Source organism: Polypterus senegalus, chromosome 7, assembly GCF_016835505.1.
Source record: "Polypterus senegalus isolate Bchr_013 chromosome 7, ASM1683550v1, whole genome shotgun sequence".
Lineage (NCBI taxonomy): Eukaryota > Metazoa > Chordata > Cladistia > Polypteriformes > Polypteridae > Polypterus > Polypterus senegalus.
The window spans coordinates 172,431,864-172,451,565 of NC_053160.1; the positions used below are offsets into that span (position 1 = coordinate 172,431,864).

General features: G+C 40.2%; 1 protein-coding gene across 1 annotated transcript in view; it reads right to left on the minus strand.

Annotated features, from left to right (window-relative positions):
* LOC120532219 (annexin A10-like) overlaps positions 1 to 19,702 on the minus strand; it is a 128,519-nt gene that overhangs the window by 86,264 nt on the left and 22,553 nt on the right. Inside the window, exon 4 of the mRNA XM_039758068.1 lies at positions 17,844 to 17,957. Within this exon, the coding sequence (XP_039614002.1) occupies positions 17,844 to 17,957 (114 nt within the window). The remainder of the gene's footprint in view (positions 1 to 17,843; positions 17,958 to 19,702) is intronic.

Here is a 19,702-nt window from a genome sequence, read left to right on the forward strand (position 1 = left end):
TGTAAGCATGTAGTGTGCTGCCTAATGTGGCACACAATCGTGGCTTGCCCGTACCTGAAGAGATACAGTATGGTATGATGAACCTTACCCTGACCCACCAAATGATCAGCCAAACTGGACAGCGTTACAACTTTGCCTAAATGTAATCAGCAGAATGTTAAAAAAAGGAAATGAGATGCAGCATTTATTTTTGAACCAGTTTATTTAATTTGTGGTCAATATCACGTACTACAGCCCTTATATTCCTTAGTTCATTGGGAACATCTCTTACATCATCCACTACTGAATTTTGTGACTCCAGAACAGCGCCTGTCAGCACAAAGCCAAATGGTCTCCTAGTGGTTTCTAATCCAGAGGTGTGTGTGCACCCAGCACCCAAAGATGTTGTGTTCTCGGCACGGGGGTCATCTTTTGTAATATTGTCTGAAATAGAATAAAGAGATTCACCTTTTCACTGCACCTTTGATAGCTGACCCATTTGAATTTTTGAGTGTCTCTGCCATTCTGAACGAATTGATCAACTTCCTTTTGTTGCTTATACCACTGCATAAGCCAACAAATAATATGTTTTTCCTTGCCTCCACTTCGCATTCACTGAAATCCTTCTTTTTTCCAGATTCTTTTGCCATTGTCTTTAAACAAAACACTGAACAGAAGGGGCTATTTATATTTATTTGCATATTCAAATAGTCAAAATTCTGGGATGAGTTAGGGTGGGGCTGTAGGCATGTGTACATGCATTACATTTCATGTTCACTAGGATTTATAAAGGGGAAGCATGTTTTCCCCTTTTTATGCATCTGGATTTTTATTTGCGTACGGGCATTTCCAGTTTTGCCCATATGCCATGTTTTAATGTGAATTCTACACACGTTGTTATACACGATGCCCCAGGTCATTTCACTTGCAGAGATTTTATTAGGTGTTTTGACAAGGGGGATAAGACAGATTAGAAGGAGTCAGATGGAAAAATTTGCTTCTTGGTACATAAGAAATTGTCTGAATCTTAGCATCGGCAAAACCAAAGAACTGGTAATTGACATTCACCACACCAAAGAGCCTCTACGTCCATTCCCTATTCAGGAACTGGATGTACATGCATTCCTGCAGGTACTCGAGGTTCTACGTCAATGACAGGTTGGATTGGCCTTGTAACACAGAGGAATTGTATAAGAAAGAGCAGGGAAGGCTTTTTCATTAAGTGAAATGTGGGAAGTAACATCCTTCATATCTTCTACAACTCTGTGATGGCCAGTGTGATTTTCTATGCTGTGGTGTGATGGGCTAGTAACATGACTTCAGAAGTGGCCTTAGGGGTGTGCAGGGCCTAGGGATAACCAATCCCGTGTAGGGCCGGTTACATCAAATGCTGTTACTGGTATGTGTGGGCTGTATAAAGTTGTGTGCAAATTTAATAAAAATAATGTTAACATACGGGCGGCACGGTGGCGCAGTGGTAGCGCTGCTGCCTCGCAGTTAGGAGACCCGGGTTCGCTTCCCGGGTCCTCCCTGCGTGGAGTTTGCATGTTCTCCCGTGTCTGCGTGGGTTTCCTCCGGGCGCTCGGTTTCCTCCCACAATCCAAAGACATGCAGGTTAGGTGGATTGGCGATTCTAAATTGGCCCTAGTGTGTGCTTGGTGTGTGGGTGTGTTTGTGTGTGTCCTGCGGTGGGTTGGCACCCTGCCCAGGATTGGTTCCTGCCTTGTGCCCTGTGTTGGCTGGGATTGGCTCCAGCAGACCCCCGTGACCCTATTCGGATTCAGCGGGTTAGAAAATGGATGGATGGATGGATGTTAACATACACCAGATTTTTTCATTACAGTATTCAGCTAAATTTTTGCAAAATAACACGTGGACTTTATCAAAATATAACTAGAGAATATAATTTGACAAATCCACTTGAGCGGGACACGCGGACCTCAAAAGCCGCCCCTTAGGCGCGGGTCCTAGGGCTGCTGCCCCACTTCCCACCCCCAAACGCCGCTCTTACATGACTTCAAGAGAGGACCAGTGAATCAATAAGCTAATTGAAAGGGTAGACTCAGTTTTTTTGACCCCCTGGAGGTAATAGCGAAGGAGAGAGTAAAAACCAAAACTGTGTGCCATTATAAACAATGCTGCACATCATCTCTTTGACACACTAACACTGAAGCCTTTTAGTCAATGACCTATTCAGCACAAGTATTTCAAGAAACGCTACGGGGGCTCCTTTATATCAACAGCCACACGTCTTCATGATGCCTCACTGAGACTGCCAAGTCAGAAATGTAATTTCTTTTTAGTTTTGCTTAGCACCCTAACATCACTGCTTCAATCTCTGTTTCTTATCTAGAACAGGCCACTGCCAGCCTTTGGTACAACTATACATAACGTGCAAACATCTGTACTGTATCTTTGTACTCATAAAGTGTTGTAGGATATTATTTTACTATTGAAAATTACTATATACAGTAAAGATTGTTTCACTTTGGGTTCTGTGCTCTGTGATGGGCTGGCTCCTGCCTTGTGCCCAGATGCCACTTTAATAAACTCTGAACCCCGTGCCTAAAAACTGGACTAAGCCAGTTTAATAAGAAATAGATGAATGCTGCACAAACATATATAACTGTTCCTGTAAAACAAGTATTTGACATTTTGTAAGTACAGTATTTCATTGTCATACAATGCATATTCCCAGTGCTTTATACTCAGATGAAAACTCTGTTTTAATAGACTACTGCAGATTTAGCTAACATGCCATTTACTATTTATGATTGGAACAATAATGACTGAGACATCTTAACTGAATGAATTACATTAACTACGTTTTGTCCTTGATTTTACAAGGTGAAAGTCTACAATTTTAGAATCAGTCAATGTAAAGAGTTCCTAAAATGTTAAGAATTTTATGCAGGGCAATATTGTCCTTCCGTATTCAGGAAATTAAAAACACAATTATAGCTAAGCCATTGTGAACATATAAAAAAACAAAAAAACTTAAATAATGGCTGAAAAATAAGTCAAGTTTTTTTCACTGGTTTCTGTCAGAAAGAAGATCCAATAGTCAACAAGGACTGTTTGATATGTCTGCCAGTTCATCTACTGTTACACAATGAGTAGAAAAATGAGCAGTCAAAAATGGACAATTAAATATTAGAACCAGGAGGTTAAAGTGCCAAATGAGAAATTAAGAACAGTAGTTTTTTTGTCTGAACAGAGAGTTAGAAACATAAAGTCAAAGCAAGCCAGAAACCAAAACATTATTCAAAATGTTAGCATCCAAAGTGATATGGTTTTGCCAGAGTTGTTAGCTGTTATACCTCACATTAGAAAAGGCAAACAGAATGAATGGAAACGACCAAGAGAGGAACCATTAAGGAAACCACAAAGTCCAGAATACAAATAAATACCAGAATATTAATCTGTGTCACAAAATAAAGAAAAAAAAAAACACAATGCGGAAGAGAGCTAAAGACAACCACATAAAAAGCGTTAACGTAGAGGAAAAATTGCATTCGTCTTTTTAATTCTTGTTTGTTTATGCTGATGTTTTATATGTGCTATTTTGATAAATGTGTCAACAAAAATGCTTTTGTTAATTTCTTTTTTAAATTTTATTTTAAGCTTTTTTTCTGTTTTTTTAATTATTTTGTAATGTACTTTTTGTCTTTTATTTTATACTAGCTGTGTAAGCCCGTCCTGTAAAAAACCAGGGGTCCTAGACAGTAATGAAATCATCAAAAAAAAAAACTGAAATGTAGAAATGTCAGAAAGTTGAAAGGAACTACTCTGGGCATCTCTCTCCTAGGAGGATTTGTTTTGCTGACGTGCTCACATCGCTTGTGCATTAGCAGCTATGCAACTTTATCATTCTTCTGAGGTTTCGTTTTGACTCCGTGCTGTCCCACTTGTGTATTAGCGGCTAAGCGACTTTGTCTTTCTTCAGGGGTTTCGTTTTGCCGATGTGCTCTCATGTTTTTGTATTAGCAACAGGAGGAAAAGTAAAAGGGATACCGTTTTGCTGATGTGCTTGCCCCGCTTGTGTTATTAGCGACTAAGAGAGTTTCTCTTTTCTCCTTGGAGGTGGAGTCCTTACCCCGACTCCACCTCTCACTTCAGACAGACAGACAGACACACTTCCACACGTAGACATTTATATATAAGATACTAGCAGAGTGAATAGAGGTGAAAGTCACAGTGGTAAGTATGTCTGTTTCTGTCTGATCGTGCATTTACAAATCTTTGTTCACCACATATGCCTCACTCCTCTCCTCTTTTTGCCTTTTGTATTGGACATTCTGGCCTTTAGATCCTTCTTTATTTGTATGTCTTGTTGCCTTATTTCATCTGACTTTCTGGCCCTTACATCCTTCTTTCTTTTTGTTTCTTACTGCTTTTCTTATTTTGACAATCCTGTCCTCTTGTGGTCAAGAGACAACATTATGCTGTCTATTGTCTATAGGGCACTAACACCAAATGGACTGATGTCTTATCATTTTTAATAGAGAGATAATGCCATGTATACTTAATTAATTACACAATCTGCACCAAAATCCTCCCATGCAAAAAAAAAAAACAAAAAAAAAACAGTGTGCTTTACATATTTAAGGGTCCACTTCTAAAACTGGAATTTCTCTACCGCAAACCAGTTCTAGAGATAATGGATTTAGTGAAAAATGCAATTTTGAGAAAAAAAAATTGCTAATTTGTTTCATGGCATTTTTCATGCTCAGAATTTTATTTGAAGTATATTTTGAGCTGAAAGAATGTCTGTCTTCCTCCTTTTTTTAATTTTATTTATGGAATTTATTAAAAGCAAGTAACATTCCATACAAACAAGTCAAATATAATAAAACTAAATTTAATTCCTTCTTCTTAACATTAGTTAAGACAGAAACAGCCTAAAATCAAGTATTTGCTACACATTTTTCACCCTCAACCTGTGTTTTTTTTTTTTATCTATTCTTATTTCTTAAAGATAGCCAGTAATTTATATTTACAAGATTAAAAAGATACCCTTTTATTGTCCAGAAAAGAGAAAGTTGTTGGTTGATGGTTTAAATGGTTTGAACAATAAGAGAGGACCCCCAGTAAATCACTCAAATGTAGATATGTTAGCAGTGTTCTGCCGCACATGTTGTTAGCTATTAGCTATTATTTGTTGAACTGTGCTCCCCCTTCATCTTGTCATTTATTAACACACCAGTCAGTCATGTCCCACACACAATGGTGCTATAAATGTCTTTAAAACTCACATAAAGCATGTAGATCTCATAATAAACATTTGAATACAATACACCCTGTGTGTCTGACGTAGGCACCCCTCTTGTTTCGGTCACGTCCGAAGCTTATCTTTAAGGTATATGCAGTGCATCCAGAATACTTATGTACATATGATTTCTCAGTTTTTTTTTTTTATTTGTAATACATTTGCAAAATCCTCAAGTAAACGTTTTTCACGTTGTCATTATGGGGTGTTGTGTTTAGAATTCTGAGGTAACAAATGAATTTAATCCATTTTGGAATAAGCCTGTAACTCAACAAAATGTGGAAATTAGTGATGCGCTGTGAATACTTTCTGGATACACTGTAAACCCCTGGGTCTGGTTAGTTGTGGTACGCAGCAATTTGAACCTCTGTCTACGCGCTTCTCTTTGTTTTAATCCAACCGTGGAAATCACTCGCCTTGTAAGTGTCTTTTAAAACTTCATTGTTTAATGTATATGGTCTGCTATGTATTGCTTTGTAAATCATTCTTTATGGTCTTTGGTTGTACACCTGTATATACCTGTATGTTCCTTTTTTGTATATTTCAGTTTACAACGAGGTACATCCAGTAAAAGCCTTCAAAAAAGGTCACCCCTTGTCGTTTTTATGTGGATGTGCCGAGTTGTTTAAGCTCTCTGCAGCCGCATTGCACCGATAGTGTGGAGTGAGGCAGAAAAAGCAGAGTGAATCTATGTTAGTAAACTTCTGTTGGTCACTGCACCATTAAATACTCAGAGGATTATAAGAGGTACAAAACTACCAAGCAATAATTGTATCTAAAACAATTATATGTGTACCCGTCATCTCTCAAAAATTGTATGCAATTGTGCAAATCTGCTACTAGATTTGGATTCAGCACTCTCAAATGTATAGAGAACGTCTAAAATTTTGACAAGAGTGTTATATTTATGCAGTCCGATATTCTTGTCCTTTGAGCCTAATAGAGAGGCGGCTGCAGCAGGGCTGTCTTAATGCAAGGGCACGCAGGGCAGTTACCCAGGGCCCCCACAAGCATAGAGACCCCATGCTAATCAATGTATGTTGTGACTTGCTGAGTGGTTGTGTCTGTAGGGGCCCCAGTTAACTGCTTTGTACGAGAGCCTATAATGCTGTTAAGACGGTCCAGGGCCGCAGCCGCAGGTCTGCTCTGATATGTTATCTTTCCAACCCATGTTTGCAATTGCCTTTTTGGATCTTAAATTCAGAAATCTTGATGACCTTTTGAGTTTTTAATTTAGATTATTTCTGCTTTCAAACGTTTTGGTTGTGGTTGATTTTTTTGATTTTGGTTTGTTCATTCCTCATTACATTTCTATATTTTTAAGTTTTTTTTTTATTTAAGTTTGCTGCTTTTTGAACCTTTCTTTTATTTATTTTTGGACTTTACTTTTTATTTAATAAATAAGTAAATATATTATTTTTTGTGACCAGAGGTTTAACTGTTCCTCTATCCCTAAAGTTTAGACTATAAATTCGATTTTTGTGCCAATGCCTAATTAAAGTATTCAGGCCTTTTTTGAATGCTTGGGCCACAAAGAGGAAGGCAAGATTTCTAACCATAACTAAAATAATTTTCCCAACTACAAGAGAACTAAGATCAACAAGAATAGATTTTAGAGAATCAAAACCCTTGGGTGCTGTGTGCTGGATTCAATCTTAAATAGACACAGCATGATAACATAATATTTCCCGTGACTTTCTTTACCACCTGATCAGAAACAAGCATAGCAACAGAAAACAACAATCGTGACCATGCAGGGACCAACACATAATGGTGACAATCAAAAAGAAGCAAGACCACAAAATGGCAGTATAATAATATCATCAAAATATTGTGAACAATTATTAACATTTATAAAATTAAACAGTATTAAGCAGCAAACATTATATATATATATATATATATATATATATATATATATATATATATAGACAGTATATCATGTATATCATATATCTGGCGATCACATTCAGGGCTTAACTAAGGTAAGTGATTCCACCCCAGACCAGAAGGAGACGCTGTTGCTAACTGTTCTCTCTCTTCCATCCACAGTACCAAGAAGTCTTCGCCCTTCCATAAGACATGCAATAAAAACAGGCACATCTCATTCGGACCCTGACCCTGGATTTTGAGCTACATGAAACCAACCAATTTATGTCATTCTAAAAACTGAATTTATGGTGGCTTTTTTTTTTTTTTTTGTTGCTGTTATTGGAAACCTTGAATTGGCCTATTTTTCTTTCTCTGGTAAGACACAATATATGTACAGTATATTCAGTAGAACTCTGATTTCATGTTTTTTTTGGCTCAAAATACATCCTCTTTTCAGTTATACTTATTTTTTTGTCGAGTGTAGATATACAATTTGCCACATATTTCTGTTATTATTGCTGTACTTAGAGACTGGCTTTTGATGGATCTGAATATAGGTAGCTGTGCTTTTGTTGAAGTACAGAACATGTCCTGATGTTATCCTTTTTTTTTGGTTATTGATAGAAGCTTGTGCTCATTTTCTTTTGTGTGCAAGTTAAATTGCATCTGCAGCCTGAGCTCCTAAAACTTAATTTTCAGTGGCCACCAAGGAGTTTTATGGAGCCTTCAACTGATTTATTCCCTTAAAAGTTTGTTGTTTTAACTATAGGAGTAATGATAAGTGTGTGATGGCTGTGAAGGGATTCAGGACAGTAAGTTAATAAATTCTTTAGGACTTTCCCAATGCAATCAAAAAAGTAAGCATGAATATAAAGAAAATTGAAATTATAGCAGAAAAAGAATACTTTATAAATCAGTTACGTTGTATTCAAGCAGGCAAGCGTTTGTGCTAGGAAAGGAATGATGACAAAGATCATGTTCTAACAAGGGAAGGGCACGTAATTAAATATGGTATAGAGCAAAGTAATAGCTGGAGAAAAGGGGCAGCAAGTAATTAAGAGACACAGTCACGCAGCGAAGCAAACAGGAGAAGATAAAAAAATAAAAATGGAAACACAGGGAAGCAGAAGAAGGGAGAAACATTTAAAAGATACTGCTATGTAGAAAGAGTCACACAGTAGGCTCTTAGAGAAGATCGAAAGATATAAAACAGATTAGTTTCAAATGATATTTTAATGCTTAATTATAATGAATAAAACAGTTTTACCCAATCAACCATAATAATGAGGCAAATTTGATGTTAGTCTTGTACAATTTTGGATGTTTTCAAAAAGTTTGCTAACAGGAATGCTGCATGTGAGAGATCTGCATGATATACCAGCCAATAAAGCACATTAAGTCCTGAATGACTGAACCTGAGAAGGAGGTAGCTAGTTTGTGTAGAAAGAAAGAAATGAAAAGATTAAAAAGAGATGAAAGAAATGAAAGATCACAGGTAAGAAAGATCCTTTAGAAATACAGTTCACCCATATAGCATGAGATTCCCATTCACATATTTTAGGAAGACAGGTAGGTTACAGTCAAATGTACAGTAAGTACAAGGTAAGAGGTGCACACCCAGGGCCGGCGCATCAACTCCAGAGATAGAGGTTTCCAACTATCTTCAGGACATTGTAGAAGTGGATGCTAATTTGGTGGAGGGGACTGATGGGCCCCACTGCTGACATCTAAACCAGAAGGTCAGCATTAATAGGGGGAGATCCAATTATTAGAGGAATTGACACACAGCGTTGCTCCAGTGACAGGGAGTCTCATCCGGTTTGATGTTTTCCAGGTTCACGGATAGGAGATGACCCTGTGCAAGCAGATAGGCTTTTGACCAGAGCATGGGTGGATCCAGTTGTCATTTCTCCAAACAAATGACATAGATATAATGTGACAGACAATTTTAAAGAGCTAGGTGCTAAGCAGAGGACTAAAATAGATAAGGTAAAAAATGTGAGATGGAAATGTTAAACATGTGGTTAAAATAACGACTGAAGAATATAGGTTAATGAAACATTGTGGTGTCTTTTGAAACAGATGTGTACTGACGCAAAACAAAACAGTGACATTTTTAATGAAGGCAATCGGGAGGTGAATCATAGTCAAGAATTCAGGTCTAGGTCATTACCATGTATCTTACAAATCTGAAGTCAACTTTAAAACATTAGTCAAAAATCAAAGGTCTAAGAATCAAAAGCAACTTCATATACCTAGAAAGAATTAGACAAAAATAGAATCATACATCAACATTGTTTGAGCATAGGTAAGGCACTATATAAATAACACGTATTATTATTATTATTTTATCTTAATCGCAGATACATAACAGACACATGTGGAACCTTTATAGAGACGCTCAAGTGTCATCAACAAGCCATGGGAATGATTATTACGGAAGCCATGACGTTGAGTTAAGAAAATTGCAGAGCCCAAAATAATACAAAATGGTGTCAAAAAAGAAGTAGAAAAAATGCAATATTTTAAGCAATGTTCTATAAAAAATAGTTATTTAAAAATGAATTTTCTAAGTGAAAAAAGAAACAATAATGAATACATAAACATCAAAAAGTACTCCACAGTTTCCACAAAAAAAAATAAGTAATGCACAGATTATAACAAGATGGGACCTGAATTAGAGGTAAATTAAGGAAGGAATTAGCACAGTGCATTGAATCTCTTACTGTAAAATGACTTCACCAACGAGAACATGTGAACAATATATAAAGTGCTATACTGTGCATAGCGACCTTTAAAACTAGATGATATTGTGTAAACCTTATGTGGATAGACATTGATGTGCATAGTTAGACTGTGCACATCAAAATTGTTTTTATGTTCTTTAAAATGTTACAACTAATATAAACAGTCACTGGATCAAACGGCCCATTGAAGTCACAGCAGACATCTTTAAGTGCCAATTAGTTTTGTAGGATTTGTGTCTCCGTCTATAGCTATGATCTTATGGGCAGAGAGACATCAGATAAAATTCCAATAATTGACTTTATTAAAGTAATAATGTGCACAAAGCACCCTCCACTCCACAATACTCATAAATCAATACAATAATCACTACAATAATCAATTTTCCTCTCCCAGACGCGTTGTCCCTCTGCCACCTGACTCAGCTCAACCCATCTGGGATCTCCCACAGTCTTTTATAGTCCAGGACCCGGAAGTGCGCCTGATCCCTCAGGTCATGTCATTACCCAGCACTTCTGGGTCAGGTGAAAACTCCTTTTCTTCGTCAGCCCGGAAGCACTTTATTTCTTCCGTCCTCGTGACATGGAAGTACCTCCAGGCTGTATGAAAAACAAACGTCTCTGTGCCTCCCTGCAGCATCCCCTGGCGGCCCGACGTTATCCAGCAGGGCTGTGTATTAAAACTCCATAGTCCATGATGCCCTGCTGGAATTCAGGGTGTCTCCACGTTGCAGGGAGGGGTCCATCTGGCGGCTTGGGGGTCTTGCCCGGGATAAGCTGCCAGCCATAGCCAACAGTGGGCATATGGCTGATAAATCTCAGAGATAGTGCAGTAACAATGATCGAATGTTACCTTGTTTCTAGTTGTAATAACTGTTGATAAAATCTTTACTAGATTTGTATGATTAAAATCTCTTAAAACAAAGAAGAAGAATTATGGTTATGCATTTTCGATCCAAAAAGAATCATTTTCGTTGTTTTTGGAAGGCAGAGGCTGCATTTAGGTTAATGAAATGTAAACAGTGTCAAACCCAATGAACTAAATGAAGTGAATAATTATTCATGTCATTCATAAAATAGTTTTTTGACAATTTCTGTATAATGTTTATGATTTGACCTAATTAACCTATCTTGGTTACACTTGGATACACCTCTGCTTAAATAGTATAAAGAGCTCGGATCTCCAAGACCAGGAGGAAGAGATGGACCAGATCTTCAGTCCTGTCTGTCTTCACATTACAAGTTTGGAGTGGATGGCAAGCTGCATGTTTTGCTTTTTGTAGGTTGCCAAAGGACATACCTACTTTTGATGCCTTTATCTATGTCCTATTTTTTATTTATTTCATTTTTTGGAGAGAACTCTTTTTATTACTTTTGTAATATTTGTTTCAGTATTATTCTGCTTTGGAAGCTCCTCTTCCCTTCTACAGTACATAGCAGACTTGTGTCTTTAAATTGTCCAAAGCAAGGATTCAGCCCCCCAAAATAACCGGAGTTGAAGAAAAAAAATTGTTTCAATAATTTTTACTTACTGAAACTTTAGTCTCCTTCAAAGTCCTCTCCATGTGAATGAATCTACTTGTCCCAACTCTTTTCCCACTGGTGGAAATATTTTTGGAATTGCTGATGGGGAACGTTGTCCAAGGCTCGCAGGGATTTTTCTTTCACTTCCTCCACGGTACAAAAACGCATTCCTTTGAGTTCTTTTTTCACAATAAAAAGTTGCATGGAGCAAGATCAGGCGAGTAAGGAAGGTAGCAAGATACTCCAAGACACACAAGTCAATTCAGAAATCTCTTCAATGCATTGCATTGAGAACTTTTTTAAGATTTTCGCCATTCCTAATTGGGGAAGGTCAGCCAGATCTTGGTTGGTCTTCATGTGACATTTCCCCTTGTTTGAGACACGAGAACCACTCGTAGACCGGTGTTTTACTTAAAGCTTCCTCTTTAAAAGCAGTTTCAAGCATCACTACAGTTTCAGCAGCTGTTTTCCCTAAGAGAGAAAATTTACTGCAGACTCACTATTCTTTATGATCATCCATCACAAAAATCGCAGAACACGTTTAATAAGCACCAAGAAAAACTGACATGGAATGGCGTATGAACAATACAGAGCAATGCCACTTGGCAGACTGCCACAGAATACTGTAAGTATGCTACACCTAGCAGCAAAATTTGCAACTAAGTCTATATCACAAATTGTAAAGATTCCGGTTATTTTTGGGTATCCCCTCGTATTAGTATAAAACATTGAATCACAGTGAATTTAATTTGGCTTTTTTGGCATTAATCAACAGAAGAAGACTCAAATACTGATCTAAGTTGGTGTGCCTCAGGTCTCCATCAGTTTTTTACATATGGCCACTGCAATTTTTCCCAATTCTCTTTACAAAACAGCTCACACTTGGTCAGGTTGCAATGTGATAGTGAATGTACAGCCTTTTTCAAGTCCAGCCTAAAATTCTCCATTGAATTGAGATCAGGACTGTGGCTTGGCCACTCTAAGACATTAACATTATTGTTTTAAAACCATTCCTATGTAGTTTTGGCTTTATTCTTGGGGTCGTTGTCCCGCTGGAAAACACATCTTCTGCCAAGGTCAAGTTTTCTTACAGACATTTTGTTACATTTATTTTACCCTTACAGGCCTTCCAGGGCCTGCTGAAGAGAAACAACCCCACCACTATGCATCCCTGTGAGAATGGTATACTTGTGATAAAGTGCACTATAAAATGGCAGTTAGTCTGATGGGCAAAAAGATCAATTTTATTCTCTTAAGATCATGAAACCTTCTTCCAGTTGACTCAACTCAAAACTCAAGCTGACATGTCAGATATGGTTTTTAACAGTAACTTAATCTTTGCCACTCTCTAATAAAGCTGTGACTGGTAAAGCACCCTGGCAACATTTGTTGTCTCTTCAACCTCTTCCACTACAGCTTGATTTGGCTCCAATACCACCATATCCAAGGGGTCTCATTACAGTTATTTGGATCTTCACTAGAGTCTGATTGGAATGTTCACATCTACCTAAACGAACCAAACTAGGAGAAAAACTGTTCCAGAATTTGAGGAATAACCTCCAAAAAAACTATGTGTAGTTGTGAAAATGCTTTTAGTACGTTTTTTTCACTTTTTATTTTTATCTAGAGATTTAAATGTGCAAATATAAAAAAATGGAATTATCTATTATTCTAAGTTAGATTATACCAGGCATAATTGAAAAGATATGTGGAAATAGGGACTGTGGTTTTCACATGATGCTTTAATAGTATGACAGAAAGAAATTCAGTTTTATACATATATAGATTAATTTAGAGTACTTTGCACAAATCTGCTTTCATCCATCCATCCATCCATCCATCCATCCATCCTCTTCCGCTTATCCGAGGTCGGGTCGCGGGGGAGCAGCAAGCAGAGAGCCCAGACTTCCCTCTCCCCGCCACTTCTTCCAGCTCTTCGGGAGAATCCCAAAGGCGTTCCCAGGCCAGCCGGGAGACATAGTCCCTCCAGCGTGTCCTGGGTCTTCCCGGGCCTCCTCCCGTTGGGCGTGCCGGAACACCTCACCAGGGAGGCGTCAGGAGGCATCCTGATCAGATGCCGAGCCACCTCATCTGACTCCTCTCGATGCGGAGGAGCAGCAGCTCTACTCTGAGCCCCTCCCGGATGACTGAGCTTCTCACCCTATCTTTAAGGGAAAGCCCAGACACCCTGCGGAGGAAACTCATTTCAGCCGCTTGTATTCGCGATCTCGTTCTTTCGGTCACTACCCATAGCTCATGACCATAGGTGAGGGTAGGAACGTAGATCGACTGGTAAATTGAGAGCTTTGCCTTACGGCTCAGCTCCTTTTCACCACGACAGACCGATGCAGAGCCCGCATCACTGCGAACGCCGCACCAATCCGCCTGTCGATCTCACGCTCCATTCTTCCCTCACTTGTGAACAAGACCCGAGATACTTGAACTCCTCCACTTGGGGCAGGATCTCTCCCCCAACCCTGAGAGGGCACTCCACCCTTTTCCGGCTGAGGACCATGCTCTCGGATTTGGAGGTGCTGATTCTCATCCCAGCCGCTTCACACTCAGCTGCGAACCGATCCAGAGAGAGCTGAAGATCACGGCCTGATGAAGCAAACAGGACAACATCATCTGCAAAAGCAGTGACCCAATCCTGAGTCCACCAAACCGGACCCCTTCAACACCCTGGCTGCGCTTAGAAATTCTGTCCATAAAAGTTATGAACAGAATTGGTGACAAAGGGAAGCCCTGGCGGAGTCCAACTCTCACTGGAAACGGGCTCGACTTACTAATGCGGACCAAGCTCTGACACCGGTTGTACAGGACCGAACAGCTCTTATCAGGGGTCCGGTACCCCATACTCCCGAGCACCCCCACAGGATTCCCGAGGGACACGGTCAATGCCTTTTCCAAGTCCACAAAACACATGTAGACTGGTTGGGCAAACTCCCATGCACCCTCCAGGACCTGCTAAGGGTGAAGAGCTGGTCCACTGTTCAGCGACCAGGACGAAAACCACACTGTTCCTCCTGAATCCGAGGTTCGACTATCCGACGGACCCTCCTCTCCAGAACCCCGAATAGACTTTTCCAGGGAGGCTGAGGAGTGTGATCCCTCTATAGTTGGAACACACCCTCCGGTCCCCCTTTTTAAAGAGGGGGACCACCACCCCGTCTGCCAATCCAGAGGCACTGTCCCGATGTCCATGCGATGTTGCAGAGGCGTGTCAACCAAGACAGTCCTACAACATCCAGAGCCTTAAGGAACTCCGGTATCTCATCCACCCCGGGCCCTGCCACCAAGGAGTTTTTTGACCACCTCGGTGACTTCAGTCCCAGAGATGGGAGAGCCCACCTCAGAGTCCCCAGGCTCTGCTTCCTCATTGGAAGGCATGTTAGTGGGATTGAGGAGGTCTTTGAAATACTCCCCCCACCGACCCACAACGCCCCGAGTTGAGGTCAGCAGCACCATCCCCACCATATACGGTGTTGACACTGCACTGCTTCCCTCCTGAGACGCCGGACGGTGGACCAGAATCTCCTCGAAGCCGTCCAAAGTCGTTCTCCATGGCCTCTCCAAACTCCTCCCATGCCCGAGTTTTGCCTCAGCAACAACCGAAGCCGCATTCGCTTGGCCTGCGGTACCTATCAGCTGCCTCCAGAGACCCACAGGACAAAAAGTCCTATAGGACTCCTTCTTCAGCTTGACGGCATCCCTCACGCCGGTGTCCACCAACGGGTTGGGGATTGCCGCCGACAGGCACCGACCACCTTGCGGCCACAGCTCCGGTCAGCCGCCTCAACAATAGAGGCACGGAACATGGCCCATTCGGACTCAATGTCCCCCACCTCCCTCGGGCCGTGGTTGAAGTTCTGCGAGGTGGGAGTTGAAGCTACTTCTGACAGGGGACTCTGCCAGCCGTTCCCAGCAGACCCTCACAACACGTTTGGGCCTACCAGGTCTGACCGGCATCTTCCCCCACCATCGAAGCCAACTCACCACCAGGTGGTGATCAGTTGACAGCTCGCCCCTCTCTTCACCCAGTGTCCAAGACATATGGCCGCAAGTCCACGACACAACCACAAAGTCGATCATCGAACTGAGGCCTAGGGTGTCCTGGTGCACATATGAACACCCTTATGCTTGAACATGGTGTTCGTTATTGACAATCCGTGGCGAGCACAGAAGTCCAATAACAAAACACCGCTCGGGTTCAGATCGGGGAGCCATTCCTCCCAATCACGCCCTTCCAGGTTTCACTGTCATTGCCCACGTGAGCATTGAAGTCTCCCAGCAAAACGAGGGAATCCCAGAAGGTATGCCCTCTAGCACCCTCCAGAGACTCCAAAAGGGTGGATACTCCAAACTGCTGTTGGCGATACGCACAAACAACAGTCAGGACCCTTCCCCCCACCCGAAGGCAGAGGGAGGCCACCCTCTGTGCCACAGGGGTAAACCCCAATGCACAGGCTCCAAGTCGGGGGGCAATAAGTATGCCCACACCTGCTCGGCGCCTCTCACCGGGGGCAACTCCAGAGTGGTAGAGAGTCCAGCCCCTCTCAAGGAGATTGGTTCCAGAGTCCAAGCTGTGCGTCGAGGTGAGTCCGACTATATCTAGCCGGAACCTCTCGACCTCGCGCACTAGCTCAGTCTCCTTCCCTTCAGAGAGGTGACATTCCACGTCCCAAGAGCCAGTTTCTGTAGCCGAGGATCAGACCGCCAAGGTCCCCGCCTCCGGCCACCACCCAACTCACACTGTACCGGACCTCCTTGGCCCCTCCCATAGGTGGTGAGCCCATGGGAAGCAAATCTGCTTTCATTTTAATATAAAAGAGTCTTTCTCTATTGATCAATGTCAGAAAATGGCAGATTAAATCCACTGTGGTTCACTACTGTATAAAAATAAAAGGTGAAAGCTTCCAAGGGGGTGAATACATTTCATAGGCACTGTACATCTATATTTCAATTTTTCATCTGTTTAGCTTTTTGTTATAATAAGTTGTTATGTTGCACAGATTAGTTTGAAATTAGAGAAGGAGGAGGAGGAGGAAGAACATTCATTACTGTCTATAGTGCTCAAAGAGCCTGGCATCTTTTTTTTTTAGTTTGTGTGCATAAAAGTGATTTATTGTAAGGTTTAAGGAAAGAGTATTATGAGAGAGCATCTGTTGATTAAGGCACCTTTATTATCCCTTTAATTACTTCATTTACAGATATTCTAGATATTTTATTTCTATTTTTCATAGATTTATATAGTGTAAATAAGAGAATTCAAGAGCTATATATGTTTGCTGTGGCAGTATAATCGGCAGTACTTTTTGAGTGTTTGGAATGTAAACCGCCAAAAGGACACTGGAGACGATAAAAGGTTCTGCAGTCAATGATAGTAATTTCTTATTGTGGAGAATAATATTTTAAGAGTATAGCATCTTAGCTTCAGTGTACTATCATGGGTTCATTTAAAGGCAGATACTTCCATTTCTGTGTTTAAATGAATGACTATCTGATCAGTTAACACAGAGCCACAAGAAAGCCAGCACTCCTGCTGCCGTGTATAGCAATTGGTGTTGTACTTAATAGAATAAGTAAAGCTAGTTCATCCATCTTAATTATTAGGGAACAGATATTTGGCAAAATGAGGTTTGATATTTTTAGCCAAAGACACCAGTTTAAGCTCCTCTACCACTGTTTTTTTCTTTAGTGCATGATTACTGTAGAATGTATACTACTGCATATTACATTCAGTATTTTGCTCATATTAATAAAATCACTTGACTCTTGAATTCAAAGAACTGTCACACTCCAGCATAGATGTAGTAGGCCCAATCTTCCACATATCAGTATACACTCAAAAAGCTCAACAATTACAAAAAAAATAAGCAGATTAGACAGCCCTCCGGAATGAGCCTGAGCTCTTCCGCTAAGCTTTCCCGCATCTATCTGTTGCTCAAGTACACTAATCATATGAAGTGACATGACGAAAGGACCAAGGGATATAAAACGACAGAGCCTGATCTTTAATCTAGTATTACATTTCTTGCCAGTTGTAAAAGCCCCTAGTAGAATTTTCTCCAACATTTAATACTTGGATGGTTTGTCCTTGTGCCCAGATTTTGTTTTTGGATGATTTTTCCAATTTTGTCCTTTGCTATGGTTCTTGAGCACTGAGTGTTTTTCAACCCAACCTTTTGGATTTTACTTAATTTGTAACTTCCCTACTAATGGCTTTTGTACTCTTTTCTTTCTCAACTTAAATCTTAACCTAGAATCACACAGCCAACTGTGCCCACCTGATACTGATACTTGGGTGGTTATGCCTTGGATAACGTTTTTATATGACTGACACTCTATTAAAATGTATTTTTCTCATTAAATAAATAATAATTACACAGTATATCTTCCAAAAGCTTCCTCTTCATAAGGAATATTTGCAGAAAATGAATAATATTGTAGATTACCTTCATGGCGTGCCATAACTCGTGAGCATCAAAAAGGAATGGAGAATACATGAGTCCAACCATAACTTGTTTAAAGTGATGAGAAAGATTTTCTCTAAGATCACTTATAAGATCCTATAAAAAGAAAAAAAAACCATTAGAAATTACCACATACATGGCATGTACGTCATATTGTTATGATGAGCAGTACACAAAATTGTGAAATGGTGTGCGGCCACACAATGGAAACAGATAACCAAGCTATAGCATGCTCAGGAAAGGCCTCACCTAAGGCAGCCTCACCCAATTTTTTTTACTGACCTTCTTTGACCTACACAGCCCTAAAAAGGGTGTTAGGTTCAAAAATTTATATTAATTTTAAATGTCTTGAGGCACATGAAAAACATTAAAAAAAACATGCCCACAAAGAAGGATTTACAGTAATCCCTCGCTATATCGCGCCTAGACTTTCGTGGCTTCACTCTATCGCGGATTTTAAATGTAAGCATATCTAAATATATATCATGGATTTTTCGCTGGTTCGCGGATTTCTGCGGACAATAGGTCTTTTAATTTATGGTACATGCTTCCTCAGTTTGTTTACCCAGTTGATTTCATACAAGGGACGCTATTGGCAGATGGCTTAGAAGCTACCCAATCAGAGCACGTATTACATATTAACTAAAACTCCTCAATGATATCTGTCTCTGTCACTCTCTCTGCATGACGGAGGGGTTGTGAGCAGAGGGGCTGTTTGCACAGAGGCTGCTTGCCTAGAGGATACGGACGCTCCTCTACAAAATGCCGCTTTATCGCGGTGCTTCGGCATCCTTAAAAGCACGTATTGATTTTTTGATTGTTTTCTTTGATCTCGCTCTCTCTCTGACATTCTCTGCTCCTGAAGGCGCACCTTTGAAGAGGAAGATATGTTTGCATCCTTTTAATTGTGAGAAAGAACTGTCATCTCTGTCTTGTCATGGAGCACAGTTTAAACTTTTGACTAAAGGGTGTTATTTCATGTCTAGAGGGCTCTAATAATGTTAACAGTGTGGGAGAGTTTATAAGGGCTTAAAATATATAAAAATAACCATACAAACATATGGTTTCTACTTCGCGGATTTTCATCTATCGCGGGGGGTTCTGGAACGCAACCCCTGCAATCGAGGAGGGATTACTGTATTTTAAAAGTAATAGAAGACCAAGAAAATGGTAAAAAATAAGGCATAAATGCAATGGCAAAAGGGGTTTTCGTAACAAAGCAACCCAATAAACTGCAATTCAGTAATCAAAATCCAAGAAGCCAGAAAATCAATTCTTACAAAGAACAGCACTCTCCAAATGGTTTCGCAATCACTGAAGGAATCACTCTCAGCTTTGGAATGTAAAGACAGAGGGCGGGCCTTCAGCACCACCCCCAAAACATAAAGAACACAAGATAATATAACTAACACATATATATCAAATAATAAGCAAACTGAACAACATATAAAAATACATAATTATAATAAACACAAAAAAAAATGGAACATAAATATAGAATGCCAAAAAAGGAAAATAAACGACACAGGGAGCAAAACTTGGCTGTAACTAAATATGTATAAAGGACTAGTGCTGTACTCTTATCCAGAAGAAATAAGTAAATGGCGTCATGTATAATTAAACTAGAGAGGGCACACAGCCAGCAACCAGATCACATGCATTTCAGAACAGGTAATCCACATAAAGCTAAGTATGTTTGGGCTTGGCTAGTACGTGGATAGGAGACCATCTAGGAAAAGTTTGGGTTGCTGTTGGAAGAGGTGTTGGTGATGCCAGCAGAGGGTGCTAACCCTGTGGTCTATGTATGGATTCCAATGCCCCAGTGCCGTGACAGGAACACT